Source organism: Podarcis tiliguerta (genome assembly GCF_965153285.1).
Source record: "Podarcis tiliguerta genome assembly, chromosome: 8".
Classification (NCBI taxonomy): domain Eukaryota; kingdom Metazoa; phylum Chordata; class Lepidosauria; order Squamata; family Lacertidae; genus Podarcis; species Podarcis tiliguerta.
The window spans coordinates 65,934,674-65,954,864 of record NC_139541.1 but is presented as its reverse complement, the minus strand read 5'-3'; the positions used below and the strand labels follow the sequence as shown (position 1 = coordinate 65,954,864).

Here is a 20,191-nt window from a genome sequence, read left to right as displayed (position 1 = left end):
TATTTTTATGCAACCCACCCAACTCCATCCTGTCCCCATCCCTAGTGGTCTCGAACACGGAAAAGTCTTTGGCCCAACTTGCTGGAGACAGTTTACTTACTGTGGCAGACCCCAGGCTAGATTGAAGCTGGTGATTGGCAGATTAAAGCCCTTTCCCTTCAGATGGATGTGACTGGCTTCACTGTTCAGGTCTCAAATTCCCTGCATTCCAGGTCCCTTTCTGGTCGCTTTTACTACTTCCCACTTCCTAGTCAAGCAATGAGGCTGTTGTCGCAAGTCCAGGCAATGGGAAGGGCCAAGGGACTTTTCCTTGTCAATATCTGTCCTTCCACACTTCCATTCAATCTCCTCCCTCCCACCTCCACCCCATCATTCACACATGCTATAGGTTGGCTTGCTGCCTTTCTGAGGAGTGGCCCATTAATACCTCAGGGCCAAAGCCGGTGCCTGCCACTCTACTCTCTGCCTTCAGTCCAGCCATCATGACAGCATTTTTCCCCGGCTTCCTGATCTCTGTGCTGCTGCTTTTTCAGGAGCAGGGAGTTAATGGGGTCCCTCCTCAGCTGAGAGGTAAGTGATGCAAATGAGCTTGTCAGTCCTTTCCATTCCACCTGGGCCAGCAGGCTGGGGCAACAGAGAAGGGAATTAAAGCATAGCAAGGTTTGCGAATTGTGAGAAAATGCATGCATGTTGGTTGGCTGAGAGTGTGGATATTCTCCTAGGGCAAGGACACTTGCAAGGCTCTCTTCTCTGTTACTGCTTGCTTCTTTATTTTGGAATTAGCAGCTGAGATGAAGGCACACACACCTAGATCTAACAGAGTAGCAGTATTCATTTTCCTAGTACACACAAGCATCTGTCTTGTTCTCAGACTTTGCCTGTTTCAGAGCCCAGTACAAGAGATTTCATTCTTGTTTGGAGTGAGTCAGGTGCTTCTGTGGGGAAGAACATCTTTTGAGAAATGAGTCATTCAGCTAAGGTTGCAGTCCTAACCCCCATTCCCTGGAAGTAAGCTTTTTTTGGGGATTCAGTAAGACATCTGAGTATGGTTCTGCACTTAGGCAGAAAGTACCAGATGCGCAAATATAAGATGGGGGACACCTGGCTTACTAGCAAGTACATCTTCTCCATCTTCTCCATGGAAGGACGTAACAAATCACCTGGCCATTTTTTTTTCTCCTTAGCTCAGTAGGGCAAAAGAAATAGCTTTGCTCAGGGGCAGAACATGCAGACAGTCCTACACCCAATCCCCAGCATCTCCAGGTAGGGCTGGGAGACAAACCCTGCAGAGCCACTGCCAGTCAGTGTAGACAATACTGTGCTACATGGACCCATGGTTGAGCTCAGTATAAGGCATCTTCCTATGGCTATTCTTTGAATGACAGTAGCAGTTCAAATAAGGGATCTGAGAGCAGGAATGTGAGTAGTTTGAGCATGACCATCCTTGAAAAAGAATTTCCGTTCACACAGTTGTTACAGCTAATTGTCTCATCCAGAAAACCATGGATGTAGCAGATAGACACGTGTAGGCTATGTCCATAAGTGGCTACCAGGCGAGATAAAGGTAAAGGTAAAGGTACCTCTGCCCATACGGGCCAGTCGTGTCTGACTCTAGGGTTGCGTGCTCATCTCGCTAGAGGCCGTGAGCCGGCGCCGTCCGAAGACACTTCCAGGTCACGTGGCCAGCGTGACGAAGCTGCCGCTGGCGAGCCAGCACCAGCGCAGCACACGGAAATGCCGTTTACCTTCCCACTATAAAGCGCTACCTATTTATCTACTTGCACTTAAGAGTACTTTCGAACTGCTAGGTGGGCAGGAGCTGGGACCGAACGGCGGGAGCTCACCCCGCCGCGGGGATTCGAACCGCCGACCATACGATCGGCAAGTCCTAGGCACTGAGGTTTTACCCACAGCGCCACCCGCGTCCCAGGCAAGATACCTAAAGGGAATTGTTATCTCAGAGTCAATCTTGCATAGAATACCAGTGATTCCATTGCCTTCCTGACCTGCTGCTTCTTGGGCTTCCCAGAGACATTCCACAGTGCTTAGCATATTGTTACTAGGAAAATGCCAATATCTGCATGCAGAAGTTCCTCAATTTGATCCCCAACATTTCCAGGTAGGATGAAGATACACTCTGGTCTGAAATCCTGGAGAGCTGCTGCCAGTTGGTGCTGGCAATACTGAGCTAGATGGATCAATGGTTTGACTCAGTATAAAACAGCTTCCAGTGTGGAATTTTTGGCTCTCCAGATAGTGCTTAACTATACCTATCGTCATCCCTATTGGCTGTACTGCGCAGGGCCAGAGGCGCCAACTTTTAAATAAGATTGTGGGGGCCTGACATGAGTCATGCATGCAACGATGCGAGGAGTCAGGGGGTGGAGCCAAACGCAGCAGCACCACAGTCCCAGTGGCCAGCGGCTCCCATCCCCCCCTTCCCCTGCCACACAAGGGCAGCAGCAGCAGGAGGAGCTACGAGTCACTGAAGCTGCGCCACGCCCATCTCTGTGCTCACCCTCCTCTGCCCTCTGAACAATGGCCAGCCTAACCCCCTCAATCAATCAATCAATCAATCAATCAATCAATACTGGGGAGCCCAAAGTGCTTCAACCTCTAGGAGTTGGTGCCTATGGGTAGGGCTGATGGGAGTTGGGGGTCAAACAGCATCTGGAAGACGACCAATTCCCCATCCCTTCCGCTCTAGATGATCAGCACAAAGTATCCTCTAATCACATTTTAGCTTTTCTGGGGGACTAGTCTCATGATCAAAAAGCAATAAGAACATTTCCAATGTAGGAAATCATCTGCATGCATCAGGTAAGGGAGTTTTGCTTTCAGAAGGGGTCAGACAGATGTCTCTGGCTTCTCAGGAGTGCACTAAGTTGATAGCAATCTCCTCTCCCCAGACACAGGTTGCTATGAAGAATACTTCCTCTGAACATGGATACCTGTAGTGGTCATGGGTGACAGACATAGCTAACTTAGTTACAGGGATGGTAAAGTATGGTGGTCACTTCCAGGTTTTTTTTGTAGGAGGGGTACTTCCTCACTCCTTCATAATGATACCATATGATGTCATCTGAACATAGGCAATGCTTACAACCAAGAAAGACAACCCTAGAAATTCCCCAAAGCATGTCCAAGTGTTTGGTTTTAGTACACCTTTCAGATGATGGTCTGAAAGATTGCAAAGATTTATCCCAGTTCTCTTGATTTCACTTATTTAGTGGATCGAACAGTAGCAAAATAAAATAAGGTTTTAAAATAAGGAGGATGCTAAGATTGCAATCCTGTGCCATCTATATACCTGAGATTCAACCTTACTGAGCTCAGTGGAGCTCACTTCCAAATTTAGTTTTCTCAAGGCTGAAAAGGGCTCTTCATTTTTTTCATGCAGGTGTCCAATGTAGGACAAGACCTACAGACCTGCTCTTCATCGTTGACAGTTCCCGAAGTGTGCGCCCCAATGAATTTGAGCAAGTCAAGGTCTTCTTGTCCAAGGTCATTGAGTCACTTGATGTGGGACCAAATGCTACACGGGTTGGCGTCATCAACTACGCCAGTGCAGTCAAGAATGAATTGTCCCTCAAGACTCACCGTACCAAGGCCAGCCTGCTGCAAGCTGTTCGCAAGATCGAACCACTCTCCACTGGGACCATGACAGGCCTGGCTATCCAGTTTGCAATCAACAGAGCATTCAGTGAGGTCGAAGGCGCCCGAGTGAGATCTCCAGAGATTAACAAGGTATGGAAACTGTGTGGGCTTGCAAGAACCTTTGTGCCTCCTGTTTGGTTTCTAACCTTTCTTGCAAAAATATAAGCCTGGATAAATAGTTCCTGCCAAATGGAATAAGCAGGCTATCTAGGCAGATATGGAGGGGGCTGATTTTATGCTGTATCTGGAGCTGGGGGAGAAATTTGATTCAGTTTGGATTTAAAAGTGAACCTAGCTAATTCACAGTTCCTGAAACAATATGGGAACCAAAACGCAGCCATATTTCAACATTTGGACTTCTCTGAATTTTGCAATCAAGTTCTCCACTTAAGCAATGTGTATAATAAGTCCTGCACTGGGATAAATGTGCATAGAAATGCATTATTTTAGGGGAAACTGCTTTGCAAAAACCTGTATACTAGGAGGAATTAGCACTAAAATCCTGATGACTTTTCATGAGGACTTCTTTTTTATTTTTAAGAATTACATACTGGTGTGGCAATGTGGAGAATGCAGCTTAAGAATGGGAAAAGGAAAAACTGGAACTGAAATTGACACATTTGAACATTCCTGGCTGTATCCCTACTCTACACTGCTTTGAAATTGTGGGTTTAAGTGGTATATAAATTTAAAAAATGAAGTAGTAAGTAGAAAAAGAAAAAATAAAGAAAGCAGCAAGCAACTTCTAGGATGAACTTTGCTTTCTGTACATTTTTGAAAAATATAAGCTTGGAGAGACAGCTGACAAAATAAAACAAAATATGCAGAAATTTTGGGTAACACCTCTATGGAAAGCAGGGGACAAAGAATCTATTAGGGGAAATCCTTTGTCCCGTCCTGTCCCCTAGTGCCTGCTTACTTCAGTTTGCCTATTCTTTGTAGCAGGAATTCCTGGGAGAGGGATATAATTTCATGCTTGAATGACTGTTTGCAGTCATTTTAATTTACACTTTTGTCCCCACAATGGCCCCCTCTACACCACTTCTGTTTTCTGCTTATCCAATTATTTCCTAATTTCAGCTCCAGGCAGACTCCTCTTGCCAAAAGCAACCTGGGTTTTCCTTATCAGAATGGCCCTTATGTAGAACAAGGTAAAAAGTATGCCTAAGTCAGGCCACAACTCTGCTTGGGTTTTTAATTTGACCCTTCTATGGAATACCAGTTTTGTTAGGGGTGGGTCATAGTTCAGCGGTAGAACACGTGCTTTGTGTGCAGAAGGAAGGCTTCACATTCAAACACAGGTAGCAGGTGCTGGGCAAGAGTTTCACCTCATATCAATGCCAGTGGAGACCCTACCTGCCTGCGGACTGTCTTGCCAGAGTGGTGCATGCTCTAGTTATCTCCCGCTTGGACTACTGCAATGCACTCTACGTGGGGCTACCTTTGAAGGTGACTCAGAAACTGCAATTAATCCAGAATGCGGCAGCTAGACTGGTGACTGGGAGTGGCCACCAAGACCACATAACACCAGTCTTGAAGGACCTACTTTGGCTCCCAGTACATTTCCGAGCACAATTCAAAGTGTTGGTGGCGACCTTTAAAGCCCTAAACGGCCTTGACCCAGTATACCTGAAGGAGCATCTCCATCCCCATCGTTCTGCCCAGACACTGAGGTCCAGCTCCAAGGGCCTTCTGGCGGTTCCCTCACTCTAAGAAGCCAAGTTGCAGGGAACCAGGCAGAGGGCCTTCTCGGTAGTGGCACCTGCCCTGTGGAATGCCCTCCCATCAGATGTCAAGGAAATAAACAACTACCTGACTTTTAGAAGACATCTGAAGGCAGCCCTGTTTAGGGAAGTTTTTAATGTGTGACATTCTAATATATTTTAAATCTTTCTTGGAAGCCGCCCAGATTGGCTTTTAATGTTTGATGCTGTATTGTGTCTTTAATATTCAATTGGGAGCTGCTCAGAGTGGCTGGGGAAACCCAGCCAGATGGGCGGGGTATAAATAATAAATTATTATTATAAAATGTGTGACATTTTAATATATTTTAAATCTTTGTTGGAAGCCGCCCAGATTGGCTGGGGAGGCCCAGCCAGATGGGCTGGGAACAAACAAACAAACAAACAATCCATTGGATGAGAGAGGAATTGCACCAGGTGCCATCACTCATACGATCATTGCCTTCTTTAATTCACTTGGGGAGTAGGAGAACAACTTTGCAGCTGGCTCTGTACTTCCTTGGCTGGAGAAGATCAGCTTTGGTTATGAGAGGAAAGGGAACTTGATAGAAGGAATAACATGTGGTTGCCCAGAAATGCTTTTATTTATTTATTTTTACTTCCACTCAGTACAAACTCAAGTCACTTATTAAGCAAAACTGTCATTTCAGAAGCAATGCTGCTGCCATAATGCCATCGCTCCTGGCTTGCTTTTCATTTAATCTAGCGAGGGTCTTGCATTGTGAAGTTAATGTAGTGTAAGTGGCTTTTTTTATAGCTGTGTTATAGATACAACCAGTGCTTTTTCTTTCTTTCTGGGGGTATGCAAAGGTACGCAGTACCAGCATATTTTTCCCCCCTAGAAGAAAAGCACTGGTTAAAAGTGTGGCAGTTACTCTAAAAACTTCATGGTGAGTACTGACACATTTTATTCTGGAAGAAAAGAGACGGGATACAACTCTTCAATTATGTCTCACAGGAGGCTGATTTAGACTGAATCAGCCTATCAATCCATCTAGGACATGGGTAGGCAAACTAAAGCTCGGGGGCCGGATCCAGCCCAATCGCCTTCTCAATCTGGCCCACGGATGGTCCAGGAATCAGCGTGTTTTTACATGAATAGAATGTGTCCTTTTATTTAAAATGCATTTCTGGGTTATTTGTAGGGCATAGGAATTTGTTCTTTTTTCTTTTCTTTCCCCAAAATATAGTCCAGCCCCCCACAAGGTCTGAGGGACAGTGGACTGGCCCCCTGCTGAAAAAGTTTGCTGATCCCTGATCTAGGCTAATGTTGTCTGTACTTCCTGGCAGTGGCTTTCCAGGATTTAAGAGAGGAATATCTCTTGGAAGTAAGGGACATGGGTGGCACTGTGGGTTAAACCACAAAGCCTAGGACTTGCCGATCAGAAGGTCAGTGGTTTGAATCCCCGTGACGGGGTGAGCTCCCGTTGCTCAGTCCCTGCTCCTGCCAACCTAGCAGTTCGAAAGCATGTCAAAGTGCAAGTAGATAAATAAGGGGGAAGGTAAACGGTGTTTGCGTGCGCTGCTCTGGTTTGCCAGAAGCGGCTTAGTCATGCTGGCCACATGACTCAGAAGTTGTATGCCGGCTCCCTCGGCCAATAAAGCGAGATGAGCACCGCAACCCCAGAATCGGTCACGACTGGACCTAATGGTCAGGGGTCCCTTTACCTTTACCTATCTCTTGGAAGTACTGCCTTAGAGATGCGGCGTATTGAACCTGGGACATTAGGCATGCAAAGCCCTTCTCTGGATGGCCATTCAACCCCTGTTTAAGAACCTCCAATGAAGCAGAAGTGCTGATCCTCCTTCACTGGGTTTTTTAAAAAAGAGGTTGGAAGACCACCTGTTACGGATTCCTTAGCTGTAGTTCCTGCATTGCAGGGTGTTGGATTAAGAACCGTTGGGGTCCTTTCCAACTCTGCAGTTTTATGATTCTGTAATTCTCTATGAGACTAAACTTTGGTTGGAGTAGACCTGCTGAAATTAATGGACCTAAGTTTTCCACGTCCATTAATTTCAGTGAGCTCACTCTGAGCATATGGCTAACACTAGACGCAGCTCCAAGTTAGCTGAGATAAACTTCAGTCATGTTGATTTTAATAAGAACAAAGTTCAGCTCAATCTGCATCCAGCTCATTGCCTTCTATGTCCATTTTGGTGATGCCAGATTCTTCCTTTGCCATCCCTGCTCCATAAAACCTTAATACTTGAACCTAAATAAGAATGATGTGTTGTCTGCATTTTGGTGAAACCCAAGAGCAGATTCTTAGGTGGATTATTTTTGAAACGTGGAAAGCAGCTTCCAGTCTCTGTTTTCAGGTTTTCATAACCTGCAGGACGAAACATTCCCAGACTGTATTATTTTCCCTTTTTATAGGGATAGAAAAGGTGCCGAAATAAATATATTGTTACATACAGTTGAAGGGGCCTTTTAGCTTGCTAAAAGGAACTCTGTGGACTGTGGAGGTCTTTGTCCTTTAGGAGAGCGAAAGAGACCCATCTTGGCTGACAACCCCTCGCCTTTAAACCCCTCGAGTTTAAATTTCACGGTGATATGGCTTAAGTGTATTCCAAGCCATTAGGTTTTGCATAATATCATTTTATGAAAAGACAATATACAGCATTGTGTCTGCCAGGTTGGCCCCATGTGTCCTACTTTAGAGAGGACAGCCCTCTGTTCAGAGGCATCCTCTATTTGAAAGGCTGCTCAATTCAAGTCCACCTTAAACATAAAGAACAGGATTATGCACAGCTCTCCCTCCACCCCTGCAATCTGGTTCAGGGTTCAATCTAGCGTTTTGCAGTAGCCCCAGTATGACCTGAGACAATCCAGGGATGAACCAACACAGATCCGGGCCCCAAATCAATTTGGGGGGCCCTGCAGAGTCATGCAGCAGTGAGGTCAAAAGGGACTGTGGAATTCTGGCTAGCCCAGAGGGTATTGCATTTGACTTTGCTGTTTTCCTCCAACAGTGGAAGTAGAACAAAGCCATTGTGGCAAGTTGCTGTTGCCAACTCTCTCTCTGTCTCTTCCCGGCCCCATTTTCTGGCATGGTTTCTATGCTCACAGCTGCACCATACATTAAAAATACACTTATACCGCTTTAACAGTAATAGAGAATCCTGGGAACTGTAGTTTGCTGGGCGTACTGGGAATTGTAGGTCTCTAAAGTCAGTACCCTTAAGAAACTATAGCTCTCAGGTTTCTTTGGGGGAATCTATGACTGTTACAGTGGTATAAAAGGTAAAGGGACCCCTGACCATTAGGTCCAGTCGTGGTCGACTCTGGGGTTGCGACGCTCATCTCGCTTTATTGGCCGAGGGAGCCGGCGTACAGCTTCCGGGTCATGTGGCCAGCAGGACTAAGCTGCTTCTGGCGAACCAGAGCAGCGCACAGAAATGCCGCTTACCTTCCCGCCGGAGCGGTACCTATTTATCTACTTGCACATTGACGTGCTTTCAAACTGCTAGGTTGGCAGGAGCAGGGACCGAGCAACAGGAGCTCATCCCGTCCCGGGGATTCGAACCGCCGACCTTCTGATCGGCAAGTCCTAGGCTCTGTGGTTTAACCCACAGTGCCACCCACATCCCTTACAGTCATATAAGATGGCTTTAAAAGTATGGCAAGGATGTGACCTACGCCCATAACAAACATAGGCTTACATAAGAAATTGAACTGGCTTTTTGAACTTGGTGGCTCCTTTACCTAAAGGCTATAAAGAGATAGATGGAAATTTATGGAAGGAATATCCTGGAAAGATCCAGGGGGAAGGCAGCTCCTTAGAAGGCTACTGTCCTTATGATGAATGTGGATATACTATTAGTAAACTGCTTTTTCCTGTGTTGTGGGATATGAAGGAAGTTGGCTTTTTCCTTAGCTGCATGAGATTTCAACACCCAGAAGAAATCTCTTTTTAAAAAATTGGTCTGTTTTCTGACCTGTGCCAAAATGAACTGGAAAAAGTGACAAGACCCAGATTTACCTGCTCTGCCAAGAGTTTGATTCCCTTCCCTCCACCCCCCCTTTTCCTTTACGTGTTGTGTTTACGTAAGCCAGCGAGCAGGGGGCAGTCTCATTTTAACTCTGTAAGCCACTCTGGAAAGCTTAATGGCACATGCTCTAAATAAATAGTAAATAAATTGCAATATTTTTGGAGGTCGGGTTGAAACTGCTGTGTAAAAGTCTCTGTCATATTGTGGAAGGCTGATTTTGATTTGTTTTAATCGACAAGTTGAAAACCACCCCCACCTCTCTCTCACACACATTCTGTGTGCAAGGGAAGCCCCTCTACTTCGTGTCTCCCCCACCCAATTTGTTAAATAAATGGCTCTCTCTTCTGGCAAACAAGGGGCATTGCACTGAGTGCTATGATCCTTGTTCAGTTTTAAGAAGCAAAATACAGGGTACATTGTAGCCATATGCGATGAAGCCTTGAATACAATGGAAAGTGCCTTTGGGAAGTGTGGTTTGCATGTAAGGAGGGACAGGACAGGAAAGAGTGCATAACCCTTCCCCTGCCAGTTGCTTTCAACTTGAAACTAAGGGTTCATCTACAATAGTGGCATGCAGTGAAATTTTTCAGAGGGGAACAGTTAAAGCCAGAGGCTCCAGCTTGTGAGGATGATTGGGGGTTCCTGACATCATGCGTGTGGTGTCCCGACATCACACACATAAGCATTGCACCTCCCTCCCTAAGCTGGGCAGAAGCTTCCCGGGGCTTTGGGAAGAAGGTGCTAGGCTTTAATACTTTAGGGGACTAGCCTAGACCCCTAGTCCTAGAGCCAGTGTGGTGTAGTGGTTAAGAGCGGTAGTCTCATAATCTGGGGAACCAGGTTCGCGTCTCCACTCCTCCACATGCAGCTCCTGGGTGACCTTGGACCAGTCACACTTCTCTGAAGTCTCTCAGCCCCACTCACCTCACAGAGTGTTTGTTGTGGGGGAGGAAGGGAAAGGAGATTGTTAGCCCCTTTGAGACTCCTGAAGGGGAGTGAAAGGCGGGATATCAAATCCAAACTCTTCTTCTCTTCTTCTTCTAGTCCACTGACTGCACACAACTGATTCACACTTAGCTTTTGCCCTATGCTGTCTAGGCACAGGTCCATGCTTTAAAGTTGTGTGTCTGAGTGAATATATATATATATATGCAAGGTAAATATTGTCTGGAGGACTTAGGAGGCATATAAACACACTTTCCAAGAAACCAAAAACCACGCGACCGAAGACTAAACAAGCAAAGTGACTGAGCAACGTGGGGTCTTTGGTTTAAGCAGGTTTAACTCGTGTTTGCATTTTTATCTGGTGAAGCATTGGCATCCTTAAAGCATGTGGCTGCTCTCATTTCTCATTCTTATAACATAAAATTCCAACATATGACTACCACCTACTATTTCTCTTGTCTCCAAAGGTTACTAAGGCTGAATCTTGTATTCCCTTACAAATCCAGTTGGATTTGTAAAATATTCTGCTGTAAAAACTAAATATAGCTCTTTCATAATATATGCAATGGTGTGTGTTCCTGGTGGTGTAGACTCAATAACTTCTGTGATTGATTGTTTATAGGAAAATAGGATTATTATTGGTTCCAATTAAAGGTTGAGCAAGCTGAGTAGAAGAACTGACTCTGATAGCATGATGTGCTTCAGCAGGAGTCAGCAAACTTTTTCAGCAGGAGGGCAGTCTACTGTCCCTCAGACCTTGTGGGGGGCTGGACTATATTTTGAAAAAATAAATAAATGCTGCAAGAGCACCACGAGCTCTGGTGGCTGCTTACCTGTGTCTTGCGAGAGGCAGGGATTGGCAGTGGGGGCAGCAGGACAATGAGTGGCACACGAATGGGCTCCGGAGAGGGGCTGCTTAAAATGGTGGCCACTCGAGCACTGCTGCTGCTGGCGACAACAAAGCCCAGCACCCTTCCTCCTCTAGGCAGGGCAGGGAGAATCCAGGAGGAGGCGGGGAGGCGCTGCCACTGCCGTGTGAGGGAGAGGGAAAGAACATGCACTCTGGCAAACCACACAGCGATTCCCGGAGTGTCTGTGGGCTGGATCCAGAAGGCAGTTGGGCCTAATCCAGCCCATGGGCCTTAGTTTGCCGGCCCATGTGCTTCAGTATAGATGCCATCCAAGTGAAGGCAGAATTAGGAAAGTTGTGACCTGGCTGCCTGAAATATATCTCCCTATAAGAACCTGCCTAGGTGCTAAAATGCTCAAGTGAGCAGTATCTCTTGGCCCCATCAACATCAGAAGCCTGGTTGGTGGTGACACAAGAGCGAGCCTTTTTTGTAGCTGCTCCCATACTGTGAAATTCCGTCCCAAGGGAGGTGAGATTGTCTCCCTCCTCGCTCTCTTTCCACCAAAAGGCTAAGACCTTCCTATTTTAGACAGGCCTTTAGAAACTAAGGAGCAAACAATACTGACCACTGGGCTGCTGTCAGGGCAAATTGCACTTTAACTGCTGATTTAAAATGTGTGGTGATGCATTTTGATTATTATTTTCACTAGTTCGCTTTATTCCTCTGAATTTTGTAATTGATGTTTTGAACCGTTGCAAACTACCCTGAACCCCAGGATATAGATATAGTAATAAAATAAAATAAATGAATGAATAAGCAGTACTGTGTGCAGCTGGAGAGTCCTTTGCCGCTCTCTTACCCACAGGTAGCCATTGTAGTGACAGATGGACGCCCCCAGGATGGGGTGAAGGATGTGTCAGCAAGGGCCCGAGCTCTTGGGATTGAAATTTTTGCCATTGGCGTGGGCCGTGTGGACATGCACACTTTGCGGCAGATGGCCAGCCCACCTCTGGACGAACATGTGGATTATGTGGAGAGCTACAGTGTCATTGAGAAGCTGACCAAGAAGTTCCAGGAGGCATTCTGCGGTAAGTTGTTAAGGAAGTCTTGTGCTGGGTTGCATCCAACATTAGTCAGAGCAGACCCACTGAAATTAAAGGGCACAACATGTGGAACTTATATGTGGTGGACCTGTAAAAGGGTAAAAGAGTATTGGGAAATAATTCGTAATGAACTGAAAAAAATGTTTTTAAAAAACAAACAAAAAAAAAACCCCAGAGTCGTTTTTGTTGGGGATAACTCAGACAGAAATTCCCAGGTGTTCCCATAAAAAGTTATTTATGTATGCTACTACTGCGGCCCGTGTTTTGTTAGCGCAAAAATGGAAAATGAGCAAGATCCCAACTAAAGAAGAATGGCAACTTAAACTGATGGAATATGTGCAACATATAGAATAAGAGAACAAGAAGAACATACGTTTAAAGAAGATTGGAAAATGTTTATTGAATATGTTTGGGGGGAGTTTTGTACACTTGAAAACTTAGGCAGCATTAAGATAAATTCAACAGTGTAAATAAGTTTTGATGGATGCAGTAATGGAATATGGAATGCTTTAGTTTTTGTAAAATATGCAGGGATTTATGTTATGCAAAATAAACCATGGAAAGAGAAGAAGGCAAGTCATTGATATTTTAAGGTTGTTTAAATGAATATTTTTAAATTGTAAAACAGAATCTATCTATCTATCTATCTATCTATCTATCTATATCTAAAATGAAAGGGCACAACTAACTTAGGGAAATTAATTTCCATGGGTCTACTCTAAGTAGAGCATGATTGGATATGACCCAAGGACCACAGACTGTTCTTACCCTCAGCGCAATAAGCAAAGTTGTACATTGGAAATTACCAAGCGAAAGAAAGTCATGTAATCCACTTTTGGTACAAGGCTTCACAAAGTATGTATTTTGGACCAGAACTCCCATCAGTCTTCACCAGCATGGCCAATAGTCAGGGGTGATGGGAGTTGTAGTCCAAAACATCTGGAGGGGGCCAGCACAAGTCATTTTCCCAATGTAGGCAAAATGCCTCAATACCACCCCAACAATGATGCCATCCCACTGCAGATCCAGATTCTCCCACCCCCTCTCTGACCCCTTTCTCGCACCCATGCTGCTGCCAGCCCCATCACCACAACTGTACCCTCAGGGCCACCTGTGTCCGCGCAATCAAAATAGTGGATGGAAGTGTTCCAATGACTTTGGTTTCTTAGGATTCCTGAGCAACGTCGGGTACTTTCCGCCAGTATAAATATATGTTTTGACATGGCATGTTATTACTTTGCAGCTGTGTCAGACCTGTGTGCCACTGGAGACCACGATTGCCAGCAGATCTGTGTCAGTACAGGGGCTTCTTATACCTGTGCGTGTAAAGAAGGGTTCACGCTTAACACTGATGGAAAAACCTGCAGTGGTAAATAATGTTGTTTTCAACTTGGTAGAGTGGGCCAATGTTTTGAATGCATGCAAATTTCTACATTCAGGAAGCATGCTATCTTCCTCATCTTAATCTCAAGTTTGCAAGCATACACATGACACAAAATATACAGGCTGTTTAATTGCTCTTCATATCCCGCCTCGCCACTGCTTGACGTGTTCATCTGGAACCATGGTTTTGGTCACCAGCGATTGTAGATGACATGCTTTAAGAAGGGTGTTGCAGACCAGAGATGGGGCACCTGTAGTCCTCCAGATGTTGTTGGACTCCCAACTCCCATCTTCCCAAACAAGCATGGCCACACTCTAGGAATGATGGGAGTTGTAGTCTAACAAAATCTGAAGAGCCACAAATGCTCCATCTTTACTGAGGACAAATGGGAATGAGTTCAGAGGAGGGCAATGAAGATGGTCAGGAATATGGAAAACAAGTCATATGAGGAAAGGTTGAAAGAGCTGGGTAGTTTTAGGCTGGAGAAGAGAAGGCCACAGGGGAACCTGATAGCACTCTTCTAATACCTAAAGAGATTTCGCATAGAAGAAGGCAAAGATTTGCTCTCTTCAGACCACCAGGGAACAACTAGATCTAATTGGCTTAAGTTAAAAATGGGGGAGAAATTAAATTTTGTTTGCATTTTTGTGAGAAACTAATTAACTCACAGTTTGAAATTTACACTTATGCAAAAGTTGCGCTGCAATTCACCAATGTATAAAAAGTGCATTGTATCAGGGAAAAGTGCTGGGAACACAACCTTGCAGGGGGGAAAGATGCCCTTAGTGAACCTTAGAGGTAGTCCAGATATTTTGGACTCCAACTCCCATCAGTCCCAGCCTGCATGGCCAAGATTAGACATGATGGGAGTTGTAGTCTCAGAGAGTCTGGAGAGCACTACATGCGCTGCCTCTGCACTGAAAACTCATGAGCTGCATATTTTTGCAATATTCTCCCTCCATGAGCACATTGCGACACTTGTCCAAGAAGCAGGTCCTTTCCTCTAGTTAAGACCACCTACATTGTTTCTGTGTCTCTTAAACCACCATTTCCTTGGACTTCCATGTGCCAGGAGAGTCATAGGTAGGGTGGATTAGGGGCCATATTTGCAATGAGGTGATACAAGCAGCTCATTCTCACAGGGCCATGGGCCTGCTGCTGCATGAATGCTTTGTCCAGGACACTCCCTTCAACACCTCCTTTCCCCCTCCACAAGCATAACTACATTGCTTGCGTCACTTCTGGAATCCTTAAGTAACCTTCTCCAATGGCCTCCAAAGAGCTGTAAAAGCAACAAGGAGTATAGATCGCCCAGTTTAAAACTTTGCACCAACTTCCCCTGGCAGAACAAGGAGACCACTGAAATGTATAACCTCCTTGAGTAAACTTTAGAAAAACCTAGCCAGTGGCTGAATTAGGAATAGTATCCAATAGCTGAAACACAACCAACTCAGTTTGGGGAAGTTGGGATTTGGGAAGGTTCCATAACACAAAAGAGAGAGAAATAGACTGGATCAATATCTAACATCTTGAATGCATGCCAGTCGAAATGACTTTCCCTCATTTCCTTTCTGAGAATTAGTACTTTCAAGAGCTGATGCTTACATAGCCTTTGAGTCTCTCTTGTGCTTTGTATCTCATTTTCAAGAGACCGGAGGGGGTCAAACAAGGTGAGATGTAAATTATGGACACAGCTTCTCCCTGATCCAGATTGGAGCTCTGACATAGCGTTGTATTATACGGATGGTTCTAACACTGCAACTGGCCCAAGGTCCTGTCTGATTCACACTTTATCTCTGAGCCTGCTGTTTGCATTAGAATGTAAGCTCCCATTTGCCCCAATGGAAGCTTTTGGTCTAGTACAAACAAGCCCCTCCCCCATTTAGATTCGGATTGCAACAGAGGGCAAAGGGTTAAAGCCTCACTGCAACCTGTATGGATTAGGACCTGCTTGCCTGCTATTTACCACGGAAATCGATCACACTGGCCTACGTTACAGACTCTCCAAATGTCCCTGTTTTCCAGGGACAGTCCCAGATTAACAGAAGCTGTCCCAGTTTCTGATTTGATCCCAGAATGTCCCACTTTTCCTTAGGATGTCTCTATTTTCATTGAAGAAATGTTGGGAGGGGATGGAATAGGATTTCCCTACTCTCATTGGAGAAATGCTGAAGGGTAGGAACTTAACCCACTGAGCTTGATGGAACTATATGGGACTGGGAACCTGTGGCCCTTCAGATGTTGATGGATTCCAGATCCCATCATCTCTGACCATGTTACATCTGGAGGACAACTGTTTCCTTATATCTGGAATGAAGAATGTTGACTTAACCAGCCATGTATGTTTGCTAAATTCAGCCTTTAAAACAGGGATGGGGAACATCAGGCCTCAGGGTTATATTCAGCCCCCCCCCCCCCCGTATCTGGCCCTTGAGACTCTCCCCAGGCCACATACCCTTCAGAGACACAGTCCCTCACCAACCCCACCATGCAACTGCCTTGAGTGTTTTTGCCTGGTTGCAAATGCATTCTGGAACTCTGGGAACACTTCTTGCTTACATGGATGGAGTATACAGATGGCTGTGTGAGCTCCTGCAGAAACTAAGGCTGTGAAACTGGTCTAGCTGAATCCTGGATCCTGAACTGATTTGGGCCAATCTGAGTTGACCTGAGGTTCAGCTGGAATGAACCCAGAGCAAGAAAGGAATGTGGCCTTCATGACTGAAAAGGGTCCCCCCCCCCATTTTAAAGAGTGTGTTTCTTTAAATGAAAAAGATGACTAGCTCCAGCTTTCTGGTCCCCCCCCCCCAACTTCTCTTCTCCCCAGCCTGCAGTGGAGGAGGCGCCACAGACCTCGTCTTCCTGATTGATGGGTCAAAGAGTGTGAGGCCAGAGAACTTTGAGCTGGTGAAGAGGTTCATCAACCAGATAGTGGATTCCCTAGATGTGTCAGACAGGAATGCACACGTGGGCCTGGTCCAGTATTCTAGTTCAGTAAGGCAGGAATTTCCACTGGGGCAATACAAGAACAAGAAGGACATCAAAGCAGCAGTGAGAAGGATGTCTTACATGGAGAAAGGCACCATGACTGGCCAAGCTTTGAAATTCCTAGTGGACAGTTCCTTTGCTATCTCCAGTGGTGCAAGGCCTGGAGTCCCCAAGGTAGCAATTGTCTTCACTGATGGCCGGTCACAAGATTACATCAATGATGCTGCCAAGAAAGCCAAAGAACTAGGTAGGTTTTCATAATTTAGTACCACTGTTTTGCAATGGCCTGATTAAGATATAATTGCCTGTATCCAACATTAGTCATACTTGGAGCAGACACACTGAAATGAAAGGACATGACTAACCTAGGTCCATTCATTTCAATGAGTCTCCTCTGAATATGTCTAATGTTGGATACAACCCAATGATCTCAGCCTCATAAACCATGGTTTCGTAGACCAAGAATGAGTGTTACACATGTGTGCTCACTTTCCCCTTCCCTCCCTTATCTCTTATGTACCAGTTTGCAAGACTTTCAAGTTTATTAAATCAGAGTTTCCCACTGTATCCAAATCAGAAAACTGTAGTTTCCTAACTAGGAAACGCAACCAGGGTTATATTCTTTGTTTATATTTATAAACAAAGATTAAACCACAGTGTGGTGCATTAAAGACTGAATGCTAAACCATAGTTTAAGGCTACATGAAGGAAACAAATTAAGAGTCAGGGTCATACAGTCTGACCTCCTCTCCCCACTTTGCTTTGAGGAGAATAGAAGTGTGTGTGTTTCCTGGCTTAAAGTATCCAGGAAGGTTTTTCGGTTAGATTTGAACTGGGGAAACTGGTTAGTTCAAGCTGTGGTTTGTTAACAAGGCAGGATAAAAACCTGCCTCTAGTTCACACATAACTAGAAACTCTGCTTAGTTTAAACCAGGACACAGATATTTCTGATCCCTTCTTTGTGTCAGAGGAGGAGAGCACAGCATGTGAGTCCACAGCTCATGTTTGCTCATTCACATAGCACTAAACCATAGTTTACTGTTGTGTTCCTCAGCCTGGCATAAAAGTCTTGGTTGTTTTTTCACAAAGCAGATCAGCAGTTTAGCAATTCTTGCTTGTTTCAGGTTACAAGATGTTCGCTGTTGGAGTAGGCAATGCTGTTGAAGACGAACTTAAAGAAATTGCCTCAGATCCGGTGGGAGAGCATTACTTCTACACTGCCGATTTCAGAACCATCAATCAAATTGGAAAGAAACTACAAAGTAAAATCTGTGTTGGTAAGGAAGGTCATGCCTGGTATGTTTACAGCACAATCCTCTAACCCTGGCTACCCTGGCAAATAAATGTGCAACACGAGGCACAATGACTACTATGGCAGTACAGCCTAGCGACACCACAAACCCATACAGTCCATTGGCAGGGGGCAGTATAAGCAGCCAGGGAGGTTCCTCTGACTCAGCCTTCCCCTTTATACTGCCCTCCAAATGCTTTGGACTACAACTCCTATAATCCCTGAGCATTGCTCACGTTGGCTGAGGGTGATGGGAGTTGTAGTCCAAACCATCTGGGGGGCAGCAGCAGGTTGGAGAAGACTGATCTAACACAACCCCTTTGTCCAAGAAAAAATGATGGAGGAACAGAGTCAACACACACACACACACACACACACACACACACACCTTGGATATATACTGCTTTACCGGCAAGAAATTCAGGGCAGTACATGTGTCTTTAACCATTATCCCCAAACCTCTGTGAGCTTTCTGGTGATAAGAGCTGTTTGATAGTGGAACGGACTCCCTCAGAAGGTGGTGGACTCTTCTTCCTTGGAGGTTTTTTAGCACAGGTTAGATGGCCAGCTGTCTTGGATGCTTTAGTTGAGATTCCTGCATTGGGTTCCCTTCCAATTCTATGATTCTAAGTGCTTCCACTGATGTCCAGCCAGGAGAATCTATCCAGTGTATGATTCATTGAATGGCTTTGTTTTCTCTTCCTCAGAAGAAGATCCATGTGAATGTGAAGCCATTGTGAAGTTCCAGACAAAGGTAGACAACCTCATAAAGGCACTGACACGGAAACATATCCTTTGAGAGCTATTTGGAAAAGAGTGTATTTTGGGTGTGTGCTGAGTTGTTTGTGGAAGGAATAAACGTTAGGTTACTGGGTGAGCAAACTCTCTGCAAAATCAACTAGGTGGCCAGATGGTAACGCTTGTTTTTCCGGGTAGGTTCATCAGTTGATAGGGATGGTGGAGAATTCCTACATAAAGGGAAACAAACAGAAAATGCTGATATTTATTTGTTGCATATCCAGAACAGAAATCAACCCAGTGAATATGGCCAGTATTTGTTGTTGTTTATCTCACCCAGAAGTGATACATAACAGGTTATATTAGCTTTCTCCATTTCCATTTTGTTTCCTTTGCATTGAAATGAATGGGGTGGAATATCCTAATGACAGCGGTATAGATGTAAATTTGCCATTGCAGACAATAACATAGCTTTTGGTGGAAGATGAACTGCAGTGGAATGGAAACGTTGCCGCATGCATTGAAGGGTGGAATGGGAAACTATGTCTTCTTGCATCCCTAGTTGCAAAGGAGGATGGGCTTTTCTATCTTCAGTACTGATGTAGAAGAGGAAAGTTGAGCATTTCCAACTTTCTCAATTCTGCATAACAAGTGGCTCTTGCTAAAATCCCCATTTCCCATAAGAGTCAGAACATGCAGCAGTACTCAGCAGTACTGAGCTCAGGAGTACTGTGTTAGATGGACCACTGGGTCTAATGCAGCTTCTTGCATTGTGTCCAACTAGTCTGAGCCAACTAGTCTGAGCCAGGCCAGGGACGCGGGTGGCGCTGTGGGTTAAAGCCTCAGCGCCTAGGGCTTGCCGATCGAAAGGTTGGCGGTTCGAATCCCCGCGGCGGGGTGCACTCCCGTTGTTCGGTCCCAGCGCCTGCCAACCTAGCAGTTCGAAAGCACTCTCGGGTGCAAGTAGATAAATAGGGACCACTTACCAGCGGGAAGGTAAACGCCGTTTCCGTGTGCAGCTCTGGCTCACCAGAGCAGCGATGTCACGCTGGCCACGTGACCCGGAAGTGTCTTCGGACAGCGCTGGCCCCCGGCCTCTTTGAGTGAGATGGGCGCACAACCCTAGAGTCTGTCAAGACTGGCCCGAACGGGCAGGGGTACCTTTACCTTTACCTAGTCTGAGCCAGCACTATTTGGGGGGATTTTTTTTAAAATCCAACTGATCTAAATCAGCCTAACCCCTTTCAGAGGCTTTTCGTCTCCACACTTCTCTGAAATAACCCAGGACTGTTCCTTAATTCTTGCTCACTGGAAGCCGTGTCGAAGAAGCTTGCTGCCTTAGAAAACAGGATCACCGTTTAAAAAGCGGAATCATTTCATCTCCTTCCCAACTCAAAATAAACACACCAGAAGACGCTGACAGATGTGGATGGGCAGGTCTTCTCCAGTGCTGACTATACTTCTTTTTGAGAAGGAGGAAAATTTGTGATGGTATACAG

The 20,191-nt window shown here is 45.4% G+C and overlaps 1 protein-coding gene across 1 annotated transcript; it reads left to right on the top strand.

Annotated features, from left to right (window-relative positions):
* Positions 1-337: 337 nt before the first annotated feature.
* Positions 338-18,753, top strand: MATN1 (matrilin 1; the record flags this gene model as incomplete). Its single annotated transcript, XM_083455572.1, has 7 exons — positions 338-570; positions 3,401-3,747; positions 12,054-12,276; positions 13,535-13,660; positions 16,503-16,910; positions 17,788-17,940; positions 18,662-18,753. Exons 1-7 carry the CDS (start codon positions 483-485, stop codon positions 18,751-18,753), a joined length of 1,437 nt encoding a protein of 478 aa, XP_083311698.1. The 5' UTR covers positions 338-482.
* Between the last annotated feature and the right edge of the window lie 1,438 nt (positions 18,754-20,191).